General features: G+C 39.0%; 1 protein-coding gene across 1 annotated transcript in view; it reads left to right on the top strand.

The window, feature by feature from the left end:
* ZFAND4 (zinc finger AN1-type containing 4) overlaps positions 1 to 26,356 on the top strand; it is a 63,858-nt gene that overhangs the window by 24,381 nt on the left and 13,121 nt on the right. The window contains 5 exon segments of the mRNA XM_023761318.1: positions 1,726 to 1,801; positions 6,358 to 6,425; positions 10,668 to 10,852; positions 10,854 to 10,906; positions 18,240 to 18,393. Of these exon segments, the coding sequence (XP_023617086.1) occupies positions 1,726 to 1,801; positions 6,358 to 6,425; positions 10,668 to 10,852; positions 10,854 to 10,906; positions 18,240 to 18,393 (536 nt within the window).

Below are 26,356 nucleotides of genomic sequence, written 5' to 3'. Positions count from 1 at the left end.
AGGTCTCTCAGCCACCTCTTTTCCATGCCTCTCCCCACCCAGTGTTTCCTACCCCAGCCTTTCCTCAGGTATCTTCAGTTCACACCACTCTCCCTCCACTGAAGCCTGGGGTAAGTTAGTTGCTAAAAATGAAAATCCTGTGCTCTGGGTTAAAAAACAAACAAGAACAACAACAAAAAAACACCCTGCAGCTTTATGTCTGACGGGCTCCACACTCCCTGGTGGTCAGTGGTCCTGCTGCCTTTCATAGCTGGATGTTACGTGGGTCACTGGTCTTGGCTCTAGTGCTCTAGTATGAGGAGTCCAGCCTGGGTTCTGGGCCTCCATCTTCTCAGGGGAAAAAACCCTCCTGTAGCCGAGAACTTCCTCTTCACTCTTGGCCTGCTGCCTGTGAAAGCTGGGTCAGCCTTTCTCATGACCTCGCCCTTCCCACTGGTCGCCAGGCGTTTTCTGTCTTTCCTTGATATAAGCCTTCTCCTCAGCTGGACCTCAGTTGGTAATTCCAGATGAATGTTCCCCACTTTAGTGGTATTTCTAGTCTGGCCCTGGGAGGATGTGCAAGAAAGGTCTGCCTATTTGGCCACCACCTTTCTGTCTCTTGCTATTTTTTTTATTTAGCTATTATTGACATATATGAGTTTCAGGTGCACCACATAATCCTATATAATAAAAGGCTAATATGCAAATCAACTGAATGGTGGAATGACCAGTCACTATGATGCGCTCAATGCAGGAGCTGCCCCCTGGTGGTCAGTGCACTCCCACAGGGGGAGCACTGCTCAGCCAGAAGCCCTGAGCCGGGCTCACGGCAGCGCTAAGGATGACTGCTAGTGGGGAGTGGGCCTAAGCCGTCATTTGGACATCCCCTGAGGGCTCCTGGACTTCGAGAGGTTGCAGGCTGGGCTGAAGGACCCCCCCCCCCCCCCACCGAGTACACAAATTTTGTGAACTGGGCCTCTAGTGATTTAATATTTGTATGTATTGCAAAATGATCTCCACAATAAGTCTAGTTAATATCCATCAGCATAAAGTTACAAAAGTTTTTTTTAATTAAAATTTTTATTGATTTTTAGAGAGAGGAAGGGGAGAAGGGAAGCATCAAATTGTCATTCCCCTTATTTATACATTCATTGGTCTATTTCTGTATGTGCCCTGACTAGGGATCAAACCTGCAACCTTGGCATATTGGGACAGCACTCTAACCAACTAAGCTACCTGGCCAGGGCAAAAGTTTTTTGTGTTTTTTTTTTTCCTGTGATGAAAACTTTTAAGATCTCTCTTGGCAACTTTTAGATATACAACACAATATTATTAATTCTAGTCTCCATATTATACTTTACATCCCCATGACTTATTTTATGGCTGGGAATTTGTACGTTTTAACTGCCTTTACCCATTCCCACTCATACGTTTAACCTTGACTGTAACCCTGAATGAAGACTTGTACTTTGGAGCATTTAGAACTGTCTTCCAGTTTCAAGGTCAGAGAGTTACTGAAACATACTGTTCTTTTCTAAAGTGAGTGGATTGGACTATATCTACGTTTAGCTATGTCTTTTACCTGTGATTCTGTAAATTTTAGTTAAGCACTCAGAATTCAATATAGAAGTGTGTTTAATTTCTTGTTGTTGTTGTTATTATTTTCATTTCATACATAGCTTTGTATCATACTTTTAAGAAGATTCTATTGCATTTTAAACCATTTTTTTATAACCTTTCCCTAAGGTATTCCCATCTGTCAGCAGCACTTAATTTGGAATAACGTGGAACTTGAAGATGATTATTGCTTGAATGATTACAAGTGAGTGTAATTGCATATTAATTGTTTTATAGATGCTCAGTATTGCGACTTCATTTAGTACCATTGTTTTTCTTCTGAATCCGTGGATCATGTCTCTTCTTCTGAATAGTTCTGTTTTTTAGATTTCAGTGTAAATCCCGAACTAAATAAACTGTTGAACAAAACAAACAGAAGCATGGAAACGTGTGGAACAGACTGACAGCTGTCAGAGGGGTGGGGAAGCGGGGACTGGATGAAAGAAGGTGAAGGGATTAGCCAAAAAACTTATATACATACTATACAGACACAGACAACAGTATGGTGATAGAGAGAAAGGAGCAGTGGGGAGTAGGTGGAGCTGGGCAAAGGGGGAGAAAATGGGGACATAAAGAGATTTTGCTTGGAGTGATGGATACACAACGCAGTTTGCAGATAATGTTGTTGTTTTTTGCCAATTTATTATTATATTTTAACTAGAGGCCCAGTGCATGAAAATTCATGCACTGGAGGAGGAGCCCCTTAACCTGGCCTGTGCCCTCTCACAGTCCAGGAGTCCTCAGGGGCGGGAGGTGACCCGGAAATCAGGGGAAGGCGACACCCCATCACCTCTGCTGCTGCCACTGCCAGCAGCACAAGCCTCGGCCAGCCCTGGTTACCTGAGCCTCGGCCGGCCCTGGTTACCTGAGCCTCGGGCCGGCCCTGGGCGGCTGGGCAGCCACCATCTGAGGCTTGCCTGTGCCTCAGGCCAGCCCTGGTTGGCTGGGGAGCTGAGGGGACTGAGGGACTCTGGAGGCAGGCATGTGGCAAGGCCGGGCCTGCCTGTGGGCGGGCCCGGCCTTGCTGCACACCTGCCACCCCAGCAGGGTGGAGAGGACTGGGCGCCGCCATCTTGTGGCTGTGAGTGCTGCCATCTTTGAGGGTATGGCAGTCAATTAGCATATCCCCTCCTGATTGGCTGTGGGCGCCGCCATCTTTGAGGGTGGGGCAGTAATTAGCATATTTCCTCCTTATTGGCTGTGGGCACTGCCATTTTGCAATGACATGAGGGTCAATTAGCATGTTCCCTCTTTATTAGATAGGATGTGTGTTTTTTTGTTGTTGATGGTATTATAGATATCTCCCATTTACCCCCTTTACCCCCTGCTCCCAGCCCCAATGCCCCCCCCTCCCAGGACTTTACCACCCTATTGCCCCTGTCCATGGGCTATGCATATAAGTATATACGTTCTTTGGTTTATCTCTTCTCATTCCCCCAACCCCACCTCAAGATATGTCAATCTGTTTCATGCCTCCATGCTTCGGGTCTTATTTTATTGGTCAATTCATTTTGCTCATTAGAGTCCACAAATAAGTAAAATCATGTGATACTTTTCTTTCTCTGTCTGGCTTATTTTACTTAGCATAATATTTTCCAGGTCCTCCAGGCTGTCCCAAAGGGTAAGAGGTCCCTCTTTTTAATACCTGCATAGTATTCCATTATATAAATATCCCACAGCTTTTTTATCCATTCATCTGCTGATGGGCACTTGGGCTGTTAAAAAAACTTAGCTATTGTAAATAACGCTGCTATGAATATAGTGATGTATATATTCTTTCTGATTGATGTTTCGTGATTTTTAGGATATATTCCCAGAAGTGGGATCACTGGGTCAAACAGAAGTTCCATTTTTAATTTTTTGAGGAAACTATACTGTTTTCCATAGCGGCTGCACCAGTCTGTATTCCCACCAGCAGTGAACTAGTGTTCCCTTTTTTGTACATCCTTGCTAGCACTTGTTTATTTTTTATGATAGCCATTCTAACAGGTGTGAGGTAATATCTCATTGTGGTTTTAATTTGCATTTCTCTGATGAGTAGTTATTTTGAGTATTTTTTCATGTGTCTCTTGGCCATCAGTATTTCCTTTTTGGAGAAATTCCTATTTAACTCTTCTGCCCATTTTTTAATTGAATTGTTTGTCTTCCTTTTGTTGAGTTGTATGAGTGCTTTATATGTTTTGGATATTAACCCCTTATCAGATGTATCATTGACAAATATGTTCTCCCATTCAGTGGGTTCCCTTTTCATTTTGATGATGGTTTTTCTTTGCTGTGCAGAAGCTTTTTATTTTGATGTAGTCCCATTTGTTTATTTTCTCCTTAGTTTCCTTTGCCCTAAAGATGTATCGGCAAAAATTCTGCTGTGTGAGATGTCTGAGATTTTACTGCCTATGTTTTCTTCGAAGATTGTTATGATTTCATGCTTTACATTTAAGTCTTTTATCCATTTTGAGTTTATTCTTGTGTATGGTGTAAGTTGATGGTATAGTTTCATCTTTTTCATCTGTCCGTCCAATTTTCCCAGCACCATTTGTTGAAGAGGCTGCCTTTTCTCCATTGTATGTTTTTGCTTCCTTTGTCAATTATTAATTGACTGTATGGTGTGGGTCAATTTCTGGGGCTTCTGTTCTTATCCATTGGTTTGATTATAATGACTTTGTAGTATAGTTTGATATCCGGTATTCTGATCCCTCCAACTTGGTTCTTCTTTCTTTTCTTTCTGCCACAGCTATTTGGGATCTTTATGGTTCCATATAAATTTTTGGAGTATTTATTCTAGTTCTGTGAAGTGTGCCATTGGTATTTTACTGGTAATAGGAATTGCATTGAATCTATAGTTTGCATTGAGTAGTTTAGACATATTAATGATGTTAATTCTTCCAATTCATGAACATGGTATACGTTCCCGTCTTTTTGTATCTTCCTCTATTTATATTTTCAATGTCCTATAGTTTTCCAAGTAGAGGTCTCTTACCTCCTTAGTTAAGTTTATTCCTAGGTATCTTATTTTTGTTGTTGTTGCAATGGTAAATGGGATTGTTTTTTTAGTTTCTCTTGCTGAAAGTTCATTATTGGTATATAAAAATGCCATTGATTTCTAGATGTTGATTTTGTAGCCTGCTACCTTGCCGAATTCATTTATTAAGTCCAGTAGTTTCCTGGTGGAATCTTTAGGGTTTTTTATGTACAATATCATGTCATCTGCAAGTAATGAGAATTTTACTTCCTCCTTTCCAATTTGGATGACTTTTATCTCTTCTTGTCTGATTGCTGTGGCTAGGACTTCCAATACTATGTTGAATAAGAGTGGTGAAAGCGAACATCCTTGTCTTGTTCCTTTTCTTAAGGGAAAAGCTTTTAGTTGTTGACCATTGAGTATTATGTTGGCTGTAGGTTTGTCATATATGGCCTTTATTATGTTGAGGTATGATCCCTCTACTCCCACTTTCCTGAGAGTTTTTATCAAAAAAGGGTGTTGCATTTTGTCAACTGCCTTTTCTGCATCTATTGATATAATCATGTGATATTTATCTTTCAATTTGCTTATGTGATGTATCACATTTACTGATTTGTGGATATTTAACCAGTCTTGCATTCCCGGAATAAATCCCACTTGATCATGGTGTATGATCTTTTTAATATATTATTGGATCTGATTTGCTAATATTGCAGATGATGTTTTATTGAGTTGTGTACATGAAACCTTTTTGGTTTGGGAAACCAATGTCACCCCAATACATTTAATTAAAAAAAGATATGTTGGCTCAGTACCCCATATTACCTGATCCTTGTCCTTTGAATCTTTGTTTTACTTTTTCATTATTCACTCTAAGCCAGCGGTTCTCAACCTGTGGGCCGCGACCCCTTTGGGGCTCGAGCGACCCTTTCACAGGGGTCGCCTAAGACCATCGGAAAACACATATATGATTACATATTGTTTGTGATTAATCACTATGCTTTAATTATGTTCTATTTGTAACCATGAAATTGGGGGTCACCACAACATGAGGAACTGTATTAAAGGGCCGCGGCATTAGGAAGGTTGAGAACCACTGCTCTAAGCTATTAATCTCCTTCCTTTTTAGATCTTTCTCTTCTGATCTTGCATTCTTTGCTTTTTTCTTTGAATATTGACCCAATTCTCACCTGACTAGGTTTCTTTTCTTTCCATTTTCACAAGTATTGAGTGAGAGAGTATTGCTCTTCACCAAGTCTTTCATTTTCCATTAAGGCCTTCTTCCATTACTAAGTGGGACTGTGCATACCAATAATTGCAGATATACTGTCTGACATTTTGCCTTTTTCCCCTCCTATAAATCTTCACTCTTAAGAAAAGAGCAAAAAGGCAATATGGAATAGCTGAAAGAGCATTGGGAGACCTTGTAGATTTACTGTTTTTCTGTTTCCTATTTTACTAAATATATCTGCTATTTTCTAATGCTTTGGGTCTTGAATAAGAATCTTTTTTCTTAGGGCCTCTTTTTCCTTACATGTAAAATGAAGAGGTTAAACCACATGGTCACAGATCCTTTCCAATACTTTTATTCTGAAATTTAATGTCATATTTAAGGATTATGAAAACTTCACTTTTTCATTATTTAAGAAGTAAATAAATTAACATTTTATATTTATGCACATTGCTATATCTATTTTTAGAGGACAGGCACTATGCCTGGTAAAGCAGCAGTAATTATGTACATATTTAACAGTGAGTGTATTTTGATGATTGTAGTTTATTTTTTTATTAATTATCCACAGCATTTCAGAAGGCTGTACCTTGAAGCTGGTACTGGCTATGCGTGGTGGACCTATAAATACTAGAAGAGGTAGGCATATGTTAAAATTATGTATATTAAGCACTTTCACAATAACAATCTTTAAGCCAGTCGGTGTTTTTATGTTTTGTAGTAAGGTTCTCTTTCTGCTCTTAGGTTTAGAAGAACCACATTTGTTTTTAAAGGCATTGTTCTTTAAAGCCTAAATGAACAGTGGCAGGAACTCATATACTAGAAAGTCTAATGATTCATGATTCCATCCAGGGAGATTTAAAAATAAACCTCATCGTCCTAGCTGGTTTGGCTCAGTGGATAGAGCGTTGGCCTGCGGACTGAAGGGTCCCAGGTTTGATTCCGGTCAAGGGCATGTGCCCAGGTTGCAGGCTTGATTCCCAGTAGGGTGGTGCAGGAGGTGGCCGATAGATGATTCTCTCTCATCATTAATGTTTCTCTCTCTCTCTGAAATCAATAAAAATATATTTAAAAAATAAATAACTAAAAATAAACCTCATCAATATAGGGAAGGGAAATGGAATGGCATAATACAAATATGTTGTTATTGTGATTAGGTTCATTCCAGTCTTGTTGTTTGTTTTTATCCACTGCTTCTTTACTTCCTGGAGTAATCTTTTTTAAAAATATATTTTTTAAATTGATTTCAGAGAGGAAAGGAGAGGGAGAGAGATAATATATAAACATCAATGATGAGAATTATTGATTGGCTGCCTCCTGCATGCCCCCTACTGGGGACCGAGCCCACAACCTGGGCATGTGCCCTGATGGGGAATCAAACTGTGACCTCCTGGTTTCTGGGTCAACACTCAATCACTAAGCCACACCAGGTGGGCCTGAGGTAATGATTTTTGTAGAAACTTCTTGGATATCTGTTAGCCTTGTCTATGATGTATTTGGGTGTCATGGATATTATCATGGCCCTGTTGAATCCTTTTTCAGAATGTGGGCAGTCCTTGGGAGTTTATTCATTCGTTTGTTCGTTCATTCATTCAGCAAATACATTTTGAGCATCTACTAGATGTTCAGTTCAATATTTTATGGGAGAAAATGTCCCTAATTCATGAAGGTCCCCACAGTAAGTGTGTTAGGAATGGATGTCATTTTAAGCAGTCATAAATGCTGTGGAGGAAACAGAGTAGTATGATAGAGTCTGTGGAGGCAGGGTGATAGGAGGATGATTGGGGAAGGGCCCTGGGAGAAGATGATGTGAGCGGAGACTTGATCAATGAGAAAGTTCTAAGCACGGGGAGAATTGGGAGTGTTTACATTGGCCCCTGATTCAGGTATGCCACATGAATCCCACCAGATAGAGGCTCCCAGAGACTGCTTAGAGCAGTCCTCATTTTGGGGAAGGACTTCATAGTTGTTTGAGCCTTCTTTAATCAGAAAACTGAATTAAGTATTGAGTCCACTGCTGGCTTATTTCTTCAACAAGTCAAATTTTATCCCCATGCTTCAAATTTTAGTTAAAAAATAAAGGTATAACCATCTTGTTACTAACTACTTCAAGAGGATTTTGAGAGATATGTTCTTTTTGCTGTTTAATTATTTTGGATAAGTTATAAAAGATGAAAATAAGGTTAGAGCTGATTAATTAGCATTCCTAATATTAGGGGCTGTCTATTAACATGAAATTCTCATATGTGACATAAGTTGATGTCTGTAGTACCGATTCTGAGGGTAGTGCAAGACCCTAAAGCGTTTCCTGGGTCATTATTGTAAGATAGAATTATAGTGTTTAATGACATGTGAACTCCATTGTATTATATTTTTGAAAGTTGGTTATTTGTGTATACTATTTTCTTTAAACCAGGGTTTTAATCAGAGCACCTATTTTTCTTACTAGAATTAAAATTATTTTATGTTTTTGAGGAGGAGTGTAAGTGCTACAGATTCTGAGTTAGAAATATATGTATTTTTAAAACTTAAAAAATTTAAAATGAAATGCATCACTACCCTTTGGTAGTTGAAGCTTTGTAATACCTTCTTCCCCTACAACATTTTGTGCCTTATTTGTAAATTGAAAAATCAGCACTTAGAAATTATCTGTTTTTTAATATTTTAAATTAAGTTTTTAATAATTTTGCCTTTATCGAATCAACGTTTTTAAAATTAAAAGCTTGATGTTGTCTACCTTACATCATTAAAATCTTTGTGAACCCAGATATAAAACTTCTCCATATGGTATTTGAGAAACCATGGTTTTTTTTTTTTTAGCTATTTAGTCTTATTTAAAACTTATGGTTTAGAAAGTACCTTTATCATCTGAGTTCCAGTAAGTAATATTTAGCTTAAAAAATTTTTTTAATGAACCATTATTAAAACAACATAGAAAATACTTTCTTTCCTAAAACTAAATTTTATCTTAAACTATATATACAATGTTTTATACCTGATATAATCTAAGTGATTTTTCTGTTATGAAAATGTGTGGACATATATATACATATGTGTATAAGCATATTAAATCCCAGTGCCTCCCTAAGAAAGGCACACTATGTTGATTTAAGTAAGGCTTTCATGTGGCATTAGTAATGACAATAGCATAGGTTTTTATTTCTCATGAACATAATGTGGAAAATATATCATTAACTTAAAACTGGCAAGAACTTGTTTTAAAAATGTCTCTTAATATTTATGCATTTTGTGTCTATGAAAGAGTCAATCAAAACATCTGAACATTTAAAAACTATTTTTATTGATTTCAGATAGGAAGGGAGAGGGATTAAGAGATAGAAACATCAATGATGAGAGAGAATCATTGATCAGCTGCCTCCTGCACAGCCCACACTGGGAGTTGAGCCTACAACCAGGGCATATGTTCTGACTGGGAACCGAATTGTGACCTCCTGGTTCATAGGTCAATGCTCAACTACTGAGCCACACTGGCCAGGCCCCAAACATTTTTATAAAATAAACTAAATCCTATTATATTTCTAAAGTTTTTGTGTTTTAGTAGTGGTGGTATTGAATTTAGGATATGAGAACATCTTTAATGTTTTTACCTTGTTACTTTCAGAGTTCAACTTTTCTTACAATTTTTTAAAAGAATAGTGCAGCACTGTGATTCTGGTAATAAGTAAGCTACTTGAATGAGAGTTATGGAGTTTGAGAAATTATTGCTTCTTTTAGGAAAGAGCAAATGTTTCTTCAACTTGTCATGAGCATGTCTTTAGGAACTATTTTATTTCCTGTAACCATTACTTAGACACCCAAGTGTGAAGTTCAGGGGCTTTTAGAACACTCACCCTATGAGCCAGCAATCTCTTCAGGCCAATTCTCACCACAGGAGCAGAATCTGTGGCTGCTGTGGACAAGAGCAGGTTGTAATATCATTCAAACCCGAGGACATCTTTGTCTTCTAGAGCCCGTCAGCAGTGAGGGCTTTGCCCCAGTCCTGTGCTCTGCCTGCGCACATGGATGTATTCTATTCAAGAACAACTCGGCTCCTGGGAAGATGCTTTTAATAAACAACATTCTGACCATTATACACACTGCAGTTTCAGTACTTAAGTGGCCCCCTTGTTTCTGAATTACTGGGTACTTTTAAAAATATATATTTTATTGATTTTTTACAGAGAGGAAGGGAGAAGGATAGAGAGTTAGAAACATCGATCAGCTGCCTCCTGCACACCCCCTACTGGGGATGTGCCCGCAACCAAGGTACATGCCCTTGACCGGAATCGAACCTGGGACCCTTCAGTCCGCAGGCTGACGCTCTATCCACTGAGCCAAACCGGTCAGGGCCTACTGTGTACTTTTAATTACCTGACTGCACATCAAGAAACAGCTCTAAGAGGACTCAGCCTCTGTATAAAACCAGAAAGAAGAAGGATTCAGCTGCTTCTCACTTCTAATATGTCTCCTAATTATGTGTGTGTTTATTTTTTAATATAAAGTAAGTGGGATTTATATTGCTTTTAATTGTTGGTTGATGGAACCAATATTGGAAAATATAGGAAGCAGAGGTGTCAAGTGAAAGCAATCATAGATAATTATGTCGTAGAGTCAGCAACTATACAGACTAGTGGTATAGGAAAAACCTTGTGTATCTTTGTACCTAACAACACAATAATGCATTTCATTTATTTTATATTAATACAACATAGGGAGTGCTGTATTAACTATAAAAGACCAGAAACTTTTTGAGGAATTATATATATATATATATATTGCACAGGGTTGTTCAAATTCATAATATTATGTCCTGTCACTGTACCAAGATGCATAAAACTTGATATAAATTGAAAGCTTGTTTATCAATTTTTCCATTTGTAGTTCCTATGGAAGACCCACTTAGGGAGATGGCTGAGTACATGGATTCCAGTCAAGACGAGGTCTGGGAGAAGACCTCCTACAACAAACAAGTTACATTTTTGGTATACCGAGAAGGAGAGCAATTGAATTTCTTTCGTGTAGTAGATAGGGGAGATGGCACTTTAACACCATTATCTGAATCTTTAAGGTAAATAAATAGGTTTTCATTTGCATGTCTCACTTAGGAAAGGATAACATCATACAATATACTCCTTAAACCTTTATGTTTACCTTGTTTTGTCAAAATAATCTTATTATATTCACAAGACTGACTAAATTTCCTGCATTCTTCTCTATTCCTGTGGCCCCAGGTATGTGATTCTGAAATTGCCCTTTATATGATTAATACTTAGAGAGTAATTTTTAAAACTGAAATTTATTTTTTAAAAAATATGTTTTTATTGATTTTAGAGAGATGAAGGGAGAGGAGAGGAGAGGAGAGGAGAGGAGAGGAGAGGAGAGGAGAGGAGAGGAGAGGAGAGGAGAGAGAAACATCAGTGTAAGAGAGACATTGATTGGCTGCCTCCCATATATGCCCCAACCTGAGATCAAACCTTCAACCTGGGTATGTGTGCTGACTGGGAATTGAACCAGCATTGGATGATGCTCAACCAACTGAGCCATACCAGCCAGGGCTGAAATTTCTTTATGGAATAAGATTTTTCATACAAAATATTTATTTCTATAACATTATGAAACTAAGATGCCTACTAGATTAGAGTCTTGTTATAATAGTGTTGTTATAATAGAAAGGATTGAATCTAAAATTACTAGCTTTTTTCAAAATTTAACTCTGCTGCTTAAAGGTGTATAAATCTTGCCCTAACCGGTTTGGCTCAGTGGATAAAGCGTCGGCCTGCAGACTGAAGGGTCCCAGGTTCGATTCCGGTCAAGGGCATGTACCTTGGTTGCGGGCACATCCCCACTGGGAGGTGTGCAGGAGGCAGCTGATCAATGTTTCTCTCTCATTGATGTTTCTGACTCTCTGTCCCTCTCCCTTCCTCTCTGTAAAAAAATCAATAAAATATATTTTTTTAAAAGGGTGTATAAATCTTACTTCTCCAGTCTTGTTTTTCTACTTTAATAAAGGGGGGAAAGTTATATTACTTATAAAATTAGAAAGATACAACCTAAAGGTACTTAGCTAGGCAAAACAACATTTAGAAGTCCGACTAGGTAACCTATAGGTTTTTGTGCACTGTCTTATTATGATTCTTTACTGCCTTTCACTTAAGTCACTAAACATTTACTGAACTTTTTTAGCGTGTTTCTACACTAGGCACTAGGTTACAAAGATGATTACTCCTCCCTCATGGAACATGCAATCTGCTATAAATATACCTGTCATACACTGTTGGCAGTTGTTAAGAAGGATAGCAGCATCTCTGGAAAACCAGATGAGAGGGGCTTCATTTTGCTTGAAAGGAGGGGAGTTAGGGACAACCTCTGAAAAGAAGCAACTGTAAAAGAGGAGTAGGAGTTTGCCAAACAGAGAAAGGAACAGTATTACAGGTAACTAAATTTAATCCACAGCATAAAAAGCTAATGGCAAACCATTCATGGAAAAGATAACTGTAGCCTGGAGAACAGTGTCGGAGGGTCTGGAGTCCTGGCACAGTTTAGCTGGGAGCTCTGCTCAGGGTTCCACAAGCTGCAATCATGGTTTTGGTAAAGGTGCACTCTTCTCTGGAGGCTTGGCTGGGGAACATAATCTGCTTTCAAGCTCAGTCACAATGTTGTCATAATTCATTTCCTGGTGGCTCTATGACTGAAGGCCTGGTATTTTTTTGCTGGCTATTGGCTAGAGGCTGCCCACAGCTCCCTTTTGATGAACTCATAGTCAACTGATTTAGGACCTAACTTACATCTGCAAAATCCTTTTATTTTTCATCTAATCTGTTGGCTAGATGTAAATCATAGGTCATGCCCATGCTCAAGGAAGGGTAGGAGAGTATATGGGTGTGAGCATCAGGGATCGGGAATCATGGGGATTCCTTTAAGATTCTGGCCACCACAGAGTGCTGTGGGGAAGGAAGATTAGACTCCTTCTTTGTGGCCACAGAGAACAGACTGTAACAAATGAGTGTTGACTGTTGATTCTTTCTTTTTTAATATAATATATACTTTTATTGATTTTAGAGAGGAAGGGAGAGGGAGAGAGAGAGTAAGAGAGAAGAGGAGGGAGAGAATGAGAGAGAGAAACATCGATGTGAGAAACATGGATCGGATGCATCCCCTACACACCCTGACTGGGGCTGAACGAACAACCTGGGCATGTTCCCTGACCGGGAATCAAACTGGTGACCTTTCAGTACATGGGACGATGCTCAACCAACTGAACTATTCCAAGCAGGGCTCGCTTAAGTTTTTAACTTTTGAAGGCATGACTTTATATATGTGATCACAGTAAAGCTAGTTGTCAAAATGACATTACTTACAGTATCAGTTTCTCATGTAAGTACTGTTTTGCCTTGTAATATTAGGTGTAATTCACTAAGAAACATTATCAAGTTCACAGCAAAGCTAATTTCCAAAGGCACTTAGTGTTTATATTAGCAGTTGAAGGCAGTTCTTTTCATTCAGAAAAATTCATTATCATCCCTGAGGTACAAAAAATCACAATAAAATTACTGTCAAGCCATTGAACTGACGGCTAAATCCAGGAGACAAATGAAGTTTACTATTGAATTACTGGTTCAATAACACATGATAGATTCAAATATTAGCTCTAGAAGACCTGCTTATGAATAATACAATGAGTAACCTTAGGTGTTAAACACCTTACATTTTCATTACCTTTGTAAATTTGCTAAGCTCTTTTTTTGTTCTACACATATTTTTACTCCATTAATTGTAGCGGATTCAGTTGTACTGAATTAGTGTTTTAGCAACTTCTTTGAAAATATTCTTAACTCTAGTTGTTTTATGCAGCCTTTTCAAAGAGGCTAGTTTTTTCACTTACTTCAAACTTGGTATTGATGCCCAGAATAAATAAAAACAGCTGAACAGTTTCAATAACTTATGTTGACTCATCAAAAGCCAAGCAAAACAACTCCAAATAACATGCAGTATTTTTTTGTTTTTGTTAATCCTCACCCAAGGATATTTTCCCATTGATTTTTTTTTTTTTTAGAGAGAGTGGAATTGAGGGGGAGAGACACAGAGAGAGAAACATCGATGTGAGAGAGAGACATCGATTGGTTGACTCTCGCATGTGCCCTGATCAGATGGGGATCAAGCCTGCAACTGAGGTATGAGGTATGTGCCCTTGACCAGAATTAAATTGGGACCTTTTAGTTCGCGGACCAATGCTCTATCCACTGAGGCAAACCAGGTAGGGCAACTTGTGGTATCCATATAATAAAAGCCTAATATGCTAAGTATCCAGTCATCCAGTTGGCCAACCAATCAAAGCGTAATATGCTAATATGCTAAGGTCACTCAGCTGCTCGCTATGACATGCACTGACCACCAGGGGGCAGACAGTTGACTGGTTGACCAGTCACTATGATGTGCACTAATCACCAGGGGGCAGACACTCTGACCGATAAATTAGCTTGCTGCTGGGTTCCAGCCAATCAGGACTGAGCAAGATGGGCCAGACACGGCCTGGAGCCCTCCCGCAGTCCCTCCCCAGCTGGCCAACCTCCCGCATCCCTCCCCAGCACTGATCATGCACTGGTGGGGTCCTACGGCCTGGCCTGCGCCCTCTTGCAATCCAGGCTGAGTGACCCCCCCCCCCACCCCGAGTGCATAAATTTCGTGCACCAGGGCCTCTAGTTTTTAAATAAACTATTGATGTTACTTCCAATGATGTCAACTCTTTGAGAAATTGCTCTTGCCGAGTAGTCTTTAAACAAGTTTATTTTTTTCTGGACGTGGTTTAGTTAATTCTGTATTGGGAAACAGATTTTCTTGCTTTCCTAGTAAATAAACCACTTAGAAACTTTTTTTGGTTATAGTCTCATTATTTATTTATTTATTTATTTAATTACTTGTTTGCTTGTTTATTTTTAATCCTCACTCAAGGATATGTTTAGAAAGCGGAAGGGAGGAGCAGAGAGACAGAGACAAAGATAGACAGACAGAAAGAGAGAGAGAGAGAGAGAGATGAGAGAAATATCAATTGGTTGCCTCCCGTGCATACCCCGATCTGGGATCGAACCCACAGCCTAGGTAAATGCCCTGGGAATCAAACCACAACCTTTTGGAGTACAGGATGATGCCCCAGCCAACTGAGCAATCTGGCCAGGGCCATCTTTTATTTTTTTTTGAGGCAGTTTTACTATGATGAGATGTTCCATTTCATATTTTTAAAATTTTCTGACCATTGCTTTCCTGCAATGAGACCTTAGTCTGGTAATGTCCAAATATGTTGTTTTTCTCTAGCATAGCTACAGTGTTATTACATAATAAACAAAATGCTTTGCCATTTAATTGATAGCAAAATAATTCACTCTCTACTGTGCCTTAAAACTGCAGCATTCGAAGTCTACTTTTCTTGTTTTGACATGTTGGATATGTACTGGTAATTAAAAAAGTCACTGTACAGTGATACAAATGGCACTCAAAATGCTGTTGAATTATGACTATGCCACTGTGATCTGCAGTGTGCCAAGCCACAGTGCAAAGCAAAGACAGCCCCATACAATTCTGTTGTGGTTTTTCAACTCTGCCACTGTAGTGCAAAATCAGCCACATGTAGTATGTGATCAAGTGATATGGCTATGTTCTAATAAAACTTCATTTATGGACACAAATTAGAATTTCATACAATTTTTGCATGTTATAAAATATTATTTTGAGTGTTTTTCAACTCTTTAAAATTGTAAAAACCACTCTTGGCTCACGGGGCATGCAAAATAAGTGGTGGACTGAATTTGGCCTGTGGCTATAGATTGCTGACTCCTGCTCTAAGAAGAAACAGAGAATTGGGTGCTTATTTGATTCATTGCAGTACAAAATCTAGTATCGTTTTTAGTGTCAAATCTTTTTAGTTAATCATGTCACCTTCCTGCTTTTCTAAGTGTGATGAAATAGAGGGAGGCATTGCAAGACCTAATTAATAGGTAACTTTTCTGTGAAAGTCATATGAGGACTTGGATTCTTGATGAACAATATTCATCTTGAAATAAATATTACATTTGCTCATCTCTTATTCTTTAATCATAGTATTAGATTAAAAGATATAAAGTTAGCCTCATTTGGCTCAGTGGATAGAGCATTGGCCAGTGGACTGAAAGGTCCAGGGTTCGATTCCGGTCAAGGGCACATACCTTGGTTGCAGGTTCCTCCTTGGCCTGGGCCCTGGTCAGGGCTCGTACAAGAGGCAACCAATCAATGTGTTTCTCTCACATCAATGTTTCTCTCTGTCTTACCCTCTCTCTTCCACTCTCACTAAAAAATCAATGAAAAAATAACCTCAGTTGAGGATTAACAACAAAAAGATATAGAAAAGGTTAAATATAAGCATTCAAGAAAATATTAAGGGAATTTGTATTCCTAAGTGAATGCCCTATGTGCATGTATTAAAACTTGATTTTCTACTGGTAAAAAAGAAAATATTTAGAAATTCAAGAAAATACTTAGAATATTTAAATATAAAGAAGGATATTTTAGATTAAATTTATAAATCACTATGTTATCCTAGTGTAGTTATATTTTTCCAACTAGAAAAAAATTATGATTGACTTCTAACTGATCTCATGAATCTAGGCTTTGTGAGGGGAAAACACACACACAGTTGTGTGATTATTTTAAAAATATTGGGTGAATTTAAACGTGTTTTTACTAGTAATCCTCTAAAACGTATCTAGTGAAATATTTTATCATAATTGTACTTTTTTACATACACACACAGGAAAACAGTAAAGGACCAGTTAGTTAGCTTTTTTAATTTTTAAAATATTTTTAGTAAGGTTGAGTCACAAACCTCTTTCAATATCCAGTATGGGTAAGTTGAAGCTAAAATACCACAGAGCAGTGCTTCAAGTTCAATTATTTTGCTTGAAAGGAGGGGAGTTAGGGACAACCTCTGAAAAGAAGCAACTGTAAAAGAGGAGTAGGAGTTTGCCAAACAGAGAAAGGAAACAGCTGAAGTGGGGCAAGAGGGGCCCATCTCCAAGGTGGCCCCTCCCAGAGCAGGAAGCACCAGGGCCAGCTCCTCTGCCGGCCCCACCCAAAACCACAGCGGGGAGGCCCGTCCCCACCCTCCTTCTCAACTCCCCGTGAAACCAAAGCATACGTACACCTTGAAAGTCGGGAGTGTACAAGAGGCAATCGATCAATGTTTCTCTCTCTCTCTCTCTCTCTCTCTCTCTCTCTCTCTCTCTTCCCCCTCCCTCCCTCCATCCCTCCTGCTCTCTCTCAAATTAATAAGAACATATCCTCGAATGAGGATTTAAAAAAATTTAAAGAAGAAAAATCTGAATTTCAATAATGTTTGTGTTCAGTTCAACAAACATTTTTTGCATATGTGCCAAGCATTGTGCCAGGTGCTAAGACTAGGAAGATGAAAAAGCCTAGCAACTGCTTTCAACTTATACATACGGTGGAGAAAGAGGGATAGATACGTAAATATAAATATGAAGATGGTGTGATAAATGCCATTGCGTTATGTAGTCAAAGAAAAGGGATCCCAAATAATAATCATGTTAAGATTTGAACAAATGTCATGATGATTAATCAATATTTGAAATGTTTTACATGGTTAATAATTTGTGTCATGACTTGCCTGGGGTGTCTTTTTCATTTAAAATGTATGCTGTTCTAAACACGCTAAGAAAAATCTTAAGTTATCTGCATTTTTTGTTGTTGTTCTTTTTTTTAAATATATATTTTATTGATTTTTTTTTTCACAGAAAGGGAGGGAGAGGGATAGAGAGTTAGAAACATTGATGAGAGAGAAACATCAATCAGCTGCCTCCTGCACACTCCCCACTGGGGATGTGCCCACAACCTGGGACCTCTTGGTCCGCAGGCCAACGCTCTATCCACTGAGCCAAACCAGTTAGGGCTGTTGTTGTTCTTTAAGAAGGGAAACTGTTCAGATGACACCTATGTGTGAGTTCCTTTTTTTTTTTTTTAAACTTTTAAGTGAGAATCCTCTGAGGGTGAATAAAAATCAAGACTTCTCTGTGTCAATTTCTTTTTCATTCTGGTTAATGGAAATTTGATCAGCTTGTGGTCTGGGTTGCACATTACCAGCCTTGGCTAATAAAATGAATCAGATCATTCTTGTGGAATTTGCTCCTGTGGGAAAGGTATAGCCAAAAGGAACTTCACTTATGCTCTCTTGACTTCAGAAAAGCTCAGCTGTACTAGAATTTTCAGTAATGCTAGATTGTGATACTTAGCCCCATTAACTTTTTTCTCCTAAACTATATTTTTAAAAATACATTTGTCTTAAATTTACATTGACAAGATGGATTTATTGCTTTGTCATTAGCAGCATCTATAGTTTCTATTGCACACAGAGTATTTTTAGTCATTGGGCATGTGTCAGGCACATAACAATAGTAATTATCATTGTCTTTGCAGTGGTGGGTCAGTGTATAATTTGTACACTGATGAGGATGAAGAGATTGAGCCTTCTCCTTCTGGGCAACAGATAATTGAAAATTCAATCACTATGAATAAGATGAAGCTGCTGAAGGCTAAGATGGAGAACATGAATCTCAGCAAAAAGGTGAAGCTGTGGGCACTTGGCCAGGCCTTTCTCTAGTTCAGGGGTGGGCAAACTTTTTGACTCGAGGGCCACAATGGGTTCTTAAACTGGACTGGAGGGCCGGAACAAAAGCATGGATGGAGTGTTTGTGTGAACTAATATAAATTCAAAGTAAACATCATTACATAAAAGGGTACGGTCTTTTTTTTTTTAGTTTTATTCATTTCAAATGGGCCGGATTCGGCCCGAGGGCTGTAGTTTGCCCACGGCTGCTCTAGTTTATCCCTGCAGGGCTCACGTATTGATGTCTGCTAGGAATTGTGAAAAATTATTTATATTTATAAAATATTATTCATCTCAAGTTTTTGGCCTCAGTAATTTATTGAGATGTTAAAAGTGATGAATTGTTTTGTATAGACTCGCAACAAATTTAATGTGATTATATTGCACTTAAAGTAATTAATGATTTTAAAATTGTCATAGGTCTAAAGCTGAGGATAATAATAGCCTAATCTTAATCTTACAATTATTTTTAATGCTGCATTTATATTTTCTTATTATGGATATCTTTGTCTGGGTGTTGACAAAGAATATGCCTATGTTCAGCTTCAGTAGATATTGTCAGTTTCCCAATGTGATTCCAAAGTAATTGAACCAATTTACATTTTGTCCCATAGTGAGTAAGACTTGCAGTTTTCATGCATTCTTACTAGTGTTTGGTAGGTCATCTTCTATTTTTGTCATTCTGGTTGATGTGTAGAGCCATCACATCACAGTTTTAATTGACATTACTTTTACTAATGAGGTTGAGCTCCCTTCAGATGTTTATTGAGTATTTCGATATCCTTTTTTGCAAACTGCCTTTTCAAATATTACCCGTTTTTCTATTGAGTTGTATGTTTTTTGCTTATTGATTTTTTTGTTGTTAATCCTCACCCAAGGATATTTTCCCATTGGTTTTTATTTTATTTTATTTTTTTATTTTTATTTTTTATTTTTTTAGAGAGAGTGGAATGGAGGGGGAGAGACAGAGGCAGAGAAACATTGATGTGAGAGAGACACATCAATTGGTTGCTTCCCACACATGCCCCAACCAGGGCCGGGGATTGAGCCTGCAACCGAGGTACATGCCCTTAACTGGAATCGAACACAGGACCCTTCAGTCCAAGGGCCGATGCTCTGTCTACTGAGCCAAATTAGCTAGGGCTGCTTATTGAAAATTTTTTTTGAGATCTTTATATAGTCTAGATATAAATCTTTGTCTCAAATATAATACACGTATATATGTATATACACATATGCATACATATGTATGTATATGTACATATATATACATATATATACACACACACATAACACATCTCAGTTACTTTGCTTTTCACTCGATTAATAGCGTGTCCCATTTTCTTTATTGAACTATATGTACATATAATAAAATTCACAAATCTTTAATGTACAGCTTGATGAATTTTTACATTAATGTAAACTCATGTAGGAACAACTAAAATTAAAATGGACCTTCCTCTCCAGTTTTCCTTATAACCTTTCCTAGTCAATACCTACCTTTTCCATTTCCAGAAATAACTACTGTTCTTATATTTGTCACCATAAATTAGTTCTACCTATTTTTGAACTTTGTATAAGTGAAATAATATGTTCCCTTTCTCCTTTTTTTGGCCTGGTTTCTTTTGCTCAACCCATAATAGTCTTACAACTCATCATGTTGTTGTATGCATCAGTTCATTCTTTTTTACTGCTGTGTACTATTCCACTGTGTGACTATACTTATGATTGTTTCTTCTTTTGACAGACATTTGGGTTGTTTCTAGTTTTTGGCTTTTCAACAATAAAGCTGCTTTGAACATTTTTATACATGTCTTTGGTGGACATACACACTCTTCTTTGGGGCATGTACCTAGGAATTGTCTTATAGTCATGGGGTAGGTATATATGTAACTTTAGTTTCTGTGCCAAACCGTTTTGTCAAGTGTCTGAATCAATTGACACTCCCATCAGCAACACTAGAGTTCTAGTTTGTACCACATCCTTAACACTTGGTATTGTCAGTCTTTATCATTTTAACCATTCTGGTGGGTGTGTAGTGATTTTCATTTATATTTCTCTGATGAGGAATAATGTTAAGTTTTTCATATGCTTATTGGCCATTAAGATACTGACTTTTGTACCAACTGTTTTTATATCATTTTATATATGCATCATATTTTTTAAAAAATCTTGACCTGTTAAAGTCTTTTGCTCATTTTCTAAATTGGGTCGTCTACCTTTGTTTATTGTTTTTTATAGGCATTTTGATACTATGAATGTAAGTTTTTTGTCAGAAGTGTGATTTATACACAGTTTGCTCTTTTACTTTCTCATTCTTTTAGTAGGTATTCTTTATTTTAATGTATGCTAACTTACCAGTTTTCCTTTATGATTATCAATTTTTATAGCCTTTAATAAAGTCTTTACCTTCCACAAGGTCTTGAAGACATGCCTTGTGTTTTTCTTCGAAAGCTCTATGATTGTTCCTTTCTCACTTAGATTTACAATCCATTTGAAACAAAACCTTTTTTAAAATATAATATGAGGGAGGGTGAAGAAAAATTTCCCACAATCCTAAATGTTTATGCACCTAACAATTAAACTTCAGAATATATGAAGCAAAAGCTACAAAGATAAATAGACAAATTTATAGTTATATTAGAATACTAGAGGCCCAATGCATGAAATTCGTGCAAGGGGCTTGGCCCTTGCAGACTGGTGGCTGCCTCGGCCCTCACAGCCCTGGCTTCATCTGGAAGGTTGTCCAGAAGGATGTCTGGAAGGTCGTTCAGCTGTCCTGTCTAATTAGCATATTATGCTTTTATTATTATAGAAGATTTCTACATTTCCACTCTCAGAAAATGGATAGAAAAGATAAACAATCAGAAAGGACACAAAAAGGCTTGACAATACCTCCTTGTCCTAACTGACATTTATAGAATACTCCACCTAATGACAGCAGAATATATTTTTAAAAAGTGCACTCAGAACATTTACTAAGATAAACTGTATACATGCTAGCAAATAAGTCCCAATATTTTGAAAAGATTCAAATTACATAAAAATGCTTCCTTTTTAACTTTATATTTATTGTTGACACTATTACAGATGTCCCTCATTTTCTTTTGCCCACCTCCACCCAGCTGCCACACCTTCCCTCTGGCCATCACCACACCATTTTCTGGGTCTATGAGTTCTTTAGCTAATTCCTTCACCTTCTTTCATCTAGTCTCCCCCCACCTCCCTGTGACAGCTGTCAGTCTGTTCCATGTATCCATGCCTCTGTTTCTATTTTGCTCATCAGTTTATTTTGTTCATTAGATTCCACATATAAGTGAGATCATATGGTATTTGTCTTTCTCTGACTTGCTTATTTTACTTAGCAAAATCCTCTCTTACTACAACGAAATAAAACTAGGAGTCAATAACAGAAAGATACCTGGAAAGTCTAATATTTTAGAACTAGAGGCCCGGTGCACAAAAATTTGTGCACTCGGGGGGGGGGGTCCCTCAGCCCGGCCTGTGCCCTCTCGCAGTCTGGGACCCCTCGGGGGATGACCACCTGCTGGCTTAGGCCTGCTCGCCGGGGGATTGGCCCTAAGCTGGCAATCAGACATCCCTCTGGCAGCCCGGGAGCCCTCAGGGGATGTCCACTTGCCAGCAGGGAGCAGACCTAAGCTGCAGTCGGACATCCTTAGCGCTGCTGAGGAGGCAGGAGAAGCTCCCACCACCACCGCTGTACTGGCAGATTATTGAATTTGCTGGCATATAATCTTTTATAGTATTCTGTATGATCCTTTGTATATCTGTGGAGTCCATAACTTATTTTATATTTCTGATTTTGTTTATTTGAGTATTTTCTCTTTTTTCCTTAGTGAGTCTAGCCAGGAATTTGTCAATTTTATTAATCTTTTCATTGAACCAGTTACTACTTACATTAATATTTTATATTGTCTTTTTGGTCTCTATTGAATTCTGCTCTTATTATTTCCTTTCTTCTACTGGTTTTGGGTTGCTTTTTGTTCTTCTTTTTCTAGTTTTTTAAGATCTAATGTTAGGTTGTTTATTTGGAATTTTTCTTGCTTTTTAAAGATAGGCCTGCAATGATATAAACTTCCCTCCTACTACCACTTTTGCTGCATCCCAAAACTTATGTTGTCATTCTCAGTTGTGTATGTATCATTTGATCTCACCTTTTTTTTGTTTTTTGTTTTGTTAATCCTCACCAGAAGATACTTTTTTCTATTGATTTTTAGAGAGTGAAGGGAGGGAGCAGGGGATGGGAGAGAAAGAGAGAAATATCGATGTGAGAGAGAGAGACATCGATTAGTTGCCACCCGCATGTATCCTGACTAGGGTGGGGATTGAACTTGTAACCCACATATGTGCCTTTGACCAGGAATTGAACTCGTGACCCTTAGGTTTCAGGACTGACACTCTAACCACTGGACCACATTGGCCAGGGCTGATCTCTCCTTCTATTCTTTCTTTGACCCAGTCATTCTTTAGTAGCATGTTGTTTAATCTTCACATATTTGTGGGTTTTTCCACTTTTATCCCAGTTGATTTCTAATTTCAAAGCATTGTGATTAGAGAACATGCTTGGTACGATTTCCATCTTTTTAAATTTGATGAGGCTATTTTTTGTGTTGCAGAATACTGTACATCCTTGAGATGGTTCCATTTGTACTGGAGAAGAATGTATAATCTGGTGTGCTGGGATGAAAGGCTCTGTATATGTCAATTATATTCATTTGGTCCAAAGTGTCATTTAAGGCCAATATTTCCTTACTGATTTTTGTTTGGATGCTATATCCATAACTGTCAATGGGATATTTGGGTGCCCTCCTGTCATTGTGTTTTTGTCAGTTTCTTCCTTCAGTTCTGTTAGTGGTTGCTCACTGAGTCTGCCCCTTGAGTGTGTCACTCATGGATGTGTAAAGTTGTAATCTGTTATGGTCTGAAGCTGTTCACCAGGTGCACTGGCTCTAGGGCAGTGATGGCGAACCTTTTGAGCTCGGCGTGTCAGCATTTTGAAAAACCCTAACTTAACTCTGGTGCCGTGTCACATATAGAAATCTTTTGATATTTGCAACCATAGTAAAACAAAGACTTATATTTTTGATATTTATTTTATATATTTAAATGCCATTTAACAAAGAAAAATCAACCAAAAAAATGAGTTCACGTGTCACCTCTGACACGCGTGTCATAGGTTCGCCATCACTGCTCTAGGGCCTCCAGGGAGGTCCAAAGTCAGCCACTGGCTGAGGCCACCCCACAGGTGCTGCAGAGAGATTTGCAGATGCTTGCTATTTGTATTGGGTTTGGAAGTGCCCAGGCAGGACCCAGCTGTGAAGCAAGGCAGGCTGGTGCTAGTGCTGGGTCTTGGGCCTTTTATTGATGGGTTTGGAGCATGCTGACCCAGCTGCAGCTTGTTTCAGCAAAGTGAAGCCTGAGCCAGGACAGGCCATTCAGATGGAAAAGCTGCAAATTGGATGGGGCAGGGTCTCCGGGAATCACCAGGGTGGAGCCAAAGTGTGAGCCTGACTGATGAAGACTCATATATGGCTGCTGGTCAGCCCTGTGACAGGAGGGGTCCCAGCACAGGAACAGTGACCCCTGTGAGCACCACCATCTGGGAGAAAGCTGTCCCGGAGTTCCTGCCCCGATGCCAGACAATCCATTTCCTCCCCGTGTGTGTCCCGGAACCCCAAAGCTGCCTTGTGCTGGAGCTCAGAGGGATGGAGTCCAAGTAAGTTTGTGCGCCGGCCCTTTAAGAGAAACACCTGGGTCTCCAGCAGCCTCCACTTCATGCAGCCACAATCCCCACTGGTTTTTACAGCTCAAAGTTATGGGGACTTCTCTTCCCAGCTCTGGAACCCTGAGTTGGGCATCTAGTGTGGGGCTGAGACCCCTTGCTCCTCAGGGCTGCCTCCGCAGCGATCTCCCTCCAGACCAGCCCGTTCCACTCCTCTGCCCCTCCTGCCTGTCTCAATGTGCCTTCTTCACTTCTCGAGTTGTAGGACTTCCATTCAGCCAGCTTTCAGGCTGTTCTGAATGGTGGTTGTTCAGTATTTTAGTTGTAATTTTGATGTGGCTGTGGGAGGCGGCGAGTATGGGCGTTTACCTACGCTGCCATCTTGGTTCTCCCGTTTATTGATTTTAGAGAGAGAGAGAGAGAAACTTCAATGTGAGAAACACGGCCTGGTTTCCTCTCGACATGCCCTGAGGAGGGATCAAACCCGCATTTCAGGTCTATGCCCTGACTGGGAATCGAACCCGCAACCTTCTGGTGGACCAGATCATGCTCCAACCAACTGAGCTGCCCAGCTAGGGCCAAAAGTGAGGATTTTGTGTGGCAAAGTAAATTACTTATGTCAGTCCCCCTCTTCTCTCTGTATAGTGAAATGCAGTTGTTTAAATCAATGGCAGTTTATTGAAAGGTGGGGTTGGTGTGTTTACGATTTTGTGGTTCCCTTTTGTGTGATAGGATTCTTTCACTTTCTTGCTGCCTCTTCACCTTCATTGTCAAGTTCTAAATGGGTGCCTTTTCCTTCCAGCTCCCCGCTTCTTGCTAGAGAAGTGGTGCCTTCTGGAAGCTGTCACCTCAGGTCTCGAACAGTTTTAAGTCACTTTTTTTCTATTTCCTAGGATATTGGACCTGCTGCTTTCAGCATTTTTCATAATGAAGTGGGATTTTCTCTTTTTGGGTTTATTTTATACTTGTTCCATTAGCCCTAGTTTATCCACATCTGTTTTTCTCTTCTTCGTTTCCTCCCCCCTCCTTCCTCCTCCCTCTCTCCCCTCCTTCCCTCCTTCCCTCCTTTCTTTCTTCCTTTCTGACTTGTTCCACGCTCTCACCATAGGCATAGGCTTTGCAGATGAGTTTCCTGGATTTGAGTATTTTCCTACTTACAGGTAATTTTAAGTTAAGTTTGTCTGTCTTTTAGTTTTGATGAAGGTATGGTTTATGGGTGATTTTATTTGCTTATGTTGTTGATCTGTATGGTTTTTTGGAAAATTCATGGAGAAATTCAGATTTAGGCAAGCACCGTTAATCTCTACAGCCCTGAAGTCAACACCTGTATTTATTTATTTATTTATTCATTCATTCATTCATTTCTCACCAAGGACAAGTTATTGATTTTAGAGAGAGGAGAAGAGGCAACGAGAGAGAGAGAGGGAGAGAAGGAGAGAGGGAGAGAGAGAGAGAGAAACATCAATCTGTTGCCTTTCCCATGTGCAACCTAAGTATGTGCCCTCCTGACCGGGAGTCGAACCCACAGCCCCACAGCCTTTTGGTGTATGGTACCACGTTCCAATCAACTGAGCCACACCAGCCAGGCCACCTTTATTTTTGAAGAATATTTGTGCTGAGTATAGAATTGCAAATTTGCAAGACAATATTCCTAGGATAAAAGCAGCTATAGGAGCCAGCATATCTTTCCAACATTCTTTTTTCTTGGGATTTTTAGCTCCTTACTTCTTGCCTCAAATGGTATCCACTGAATTATCTAGCTTTTGTTATATTTCTAGGATGGAAGTATTGGTATGTCATCAGGTATTCCATTCCACCCGGATACTCATATCATCTTTAATTTTCAACTTTATCCGTAACATTGTGAATTGTTGTGATACTTTTATTAAAATCTAGAACCTACTGTATCAGGGACTCAGAGACCTCCCAGGTTGAATGGTTTGCTAGAAAGACTCGTAAGACTAGCATATAGTTGTGTTCATGGCTAAGATCTTTACAGGGAACGGGTATAAAGCAAAACCAGCAAAGGGAAAGGGAAACCAGGCATAAGCTTCCCAGATCCTTTCCTGGTGGAGTCTCATAGGATGCACTTAATTCCTCTGTCAGTCAGTTTTGTTGGCACATGTAGGATGTTGTCTACTGGGGAGGCACATTGGAGACTCTGTGCTCAGGTGGTTT

The sequence above is a fragment of the Myotis lucifugus genome, unplaced genomic scaffold, assembly GCF_000147115.1.
Source record: "Myotis lucifugus unplaced genomic scaffold, Myoluc2.0 scaffold_206, whole genome shotgun sequence".
Taxonomy (NCBI): Eukaryota; Metazoa; Chordata; class Mammalia; order Chiroptera; family Vespertilionidae; genus Myotis; species Myotis lucifugus.
Note: the sequence above shows the minus strand (reverse complement) of the source record. Positions and strands in the feature narration are given on the sequence as shown.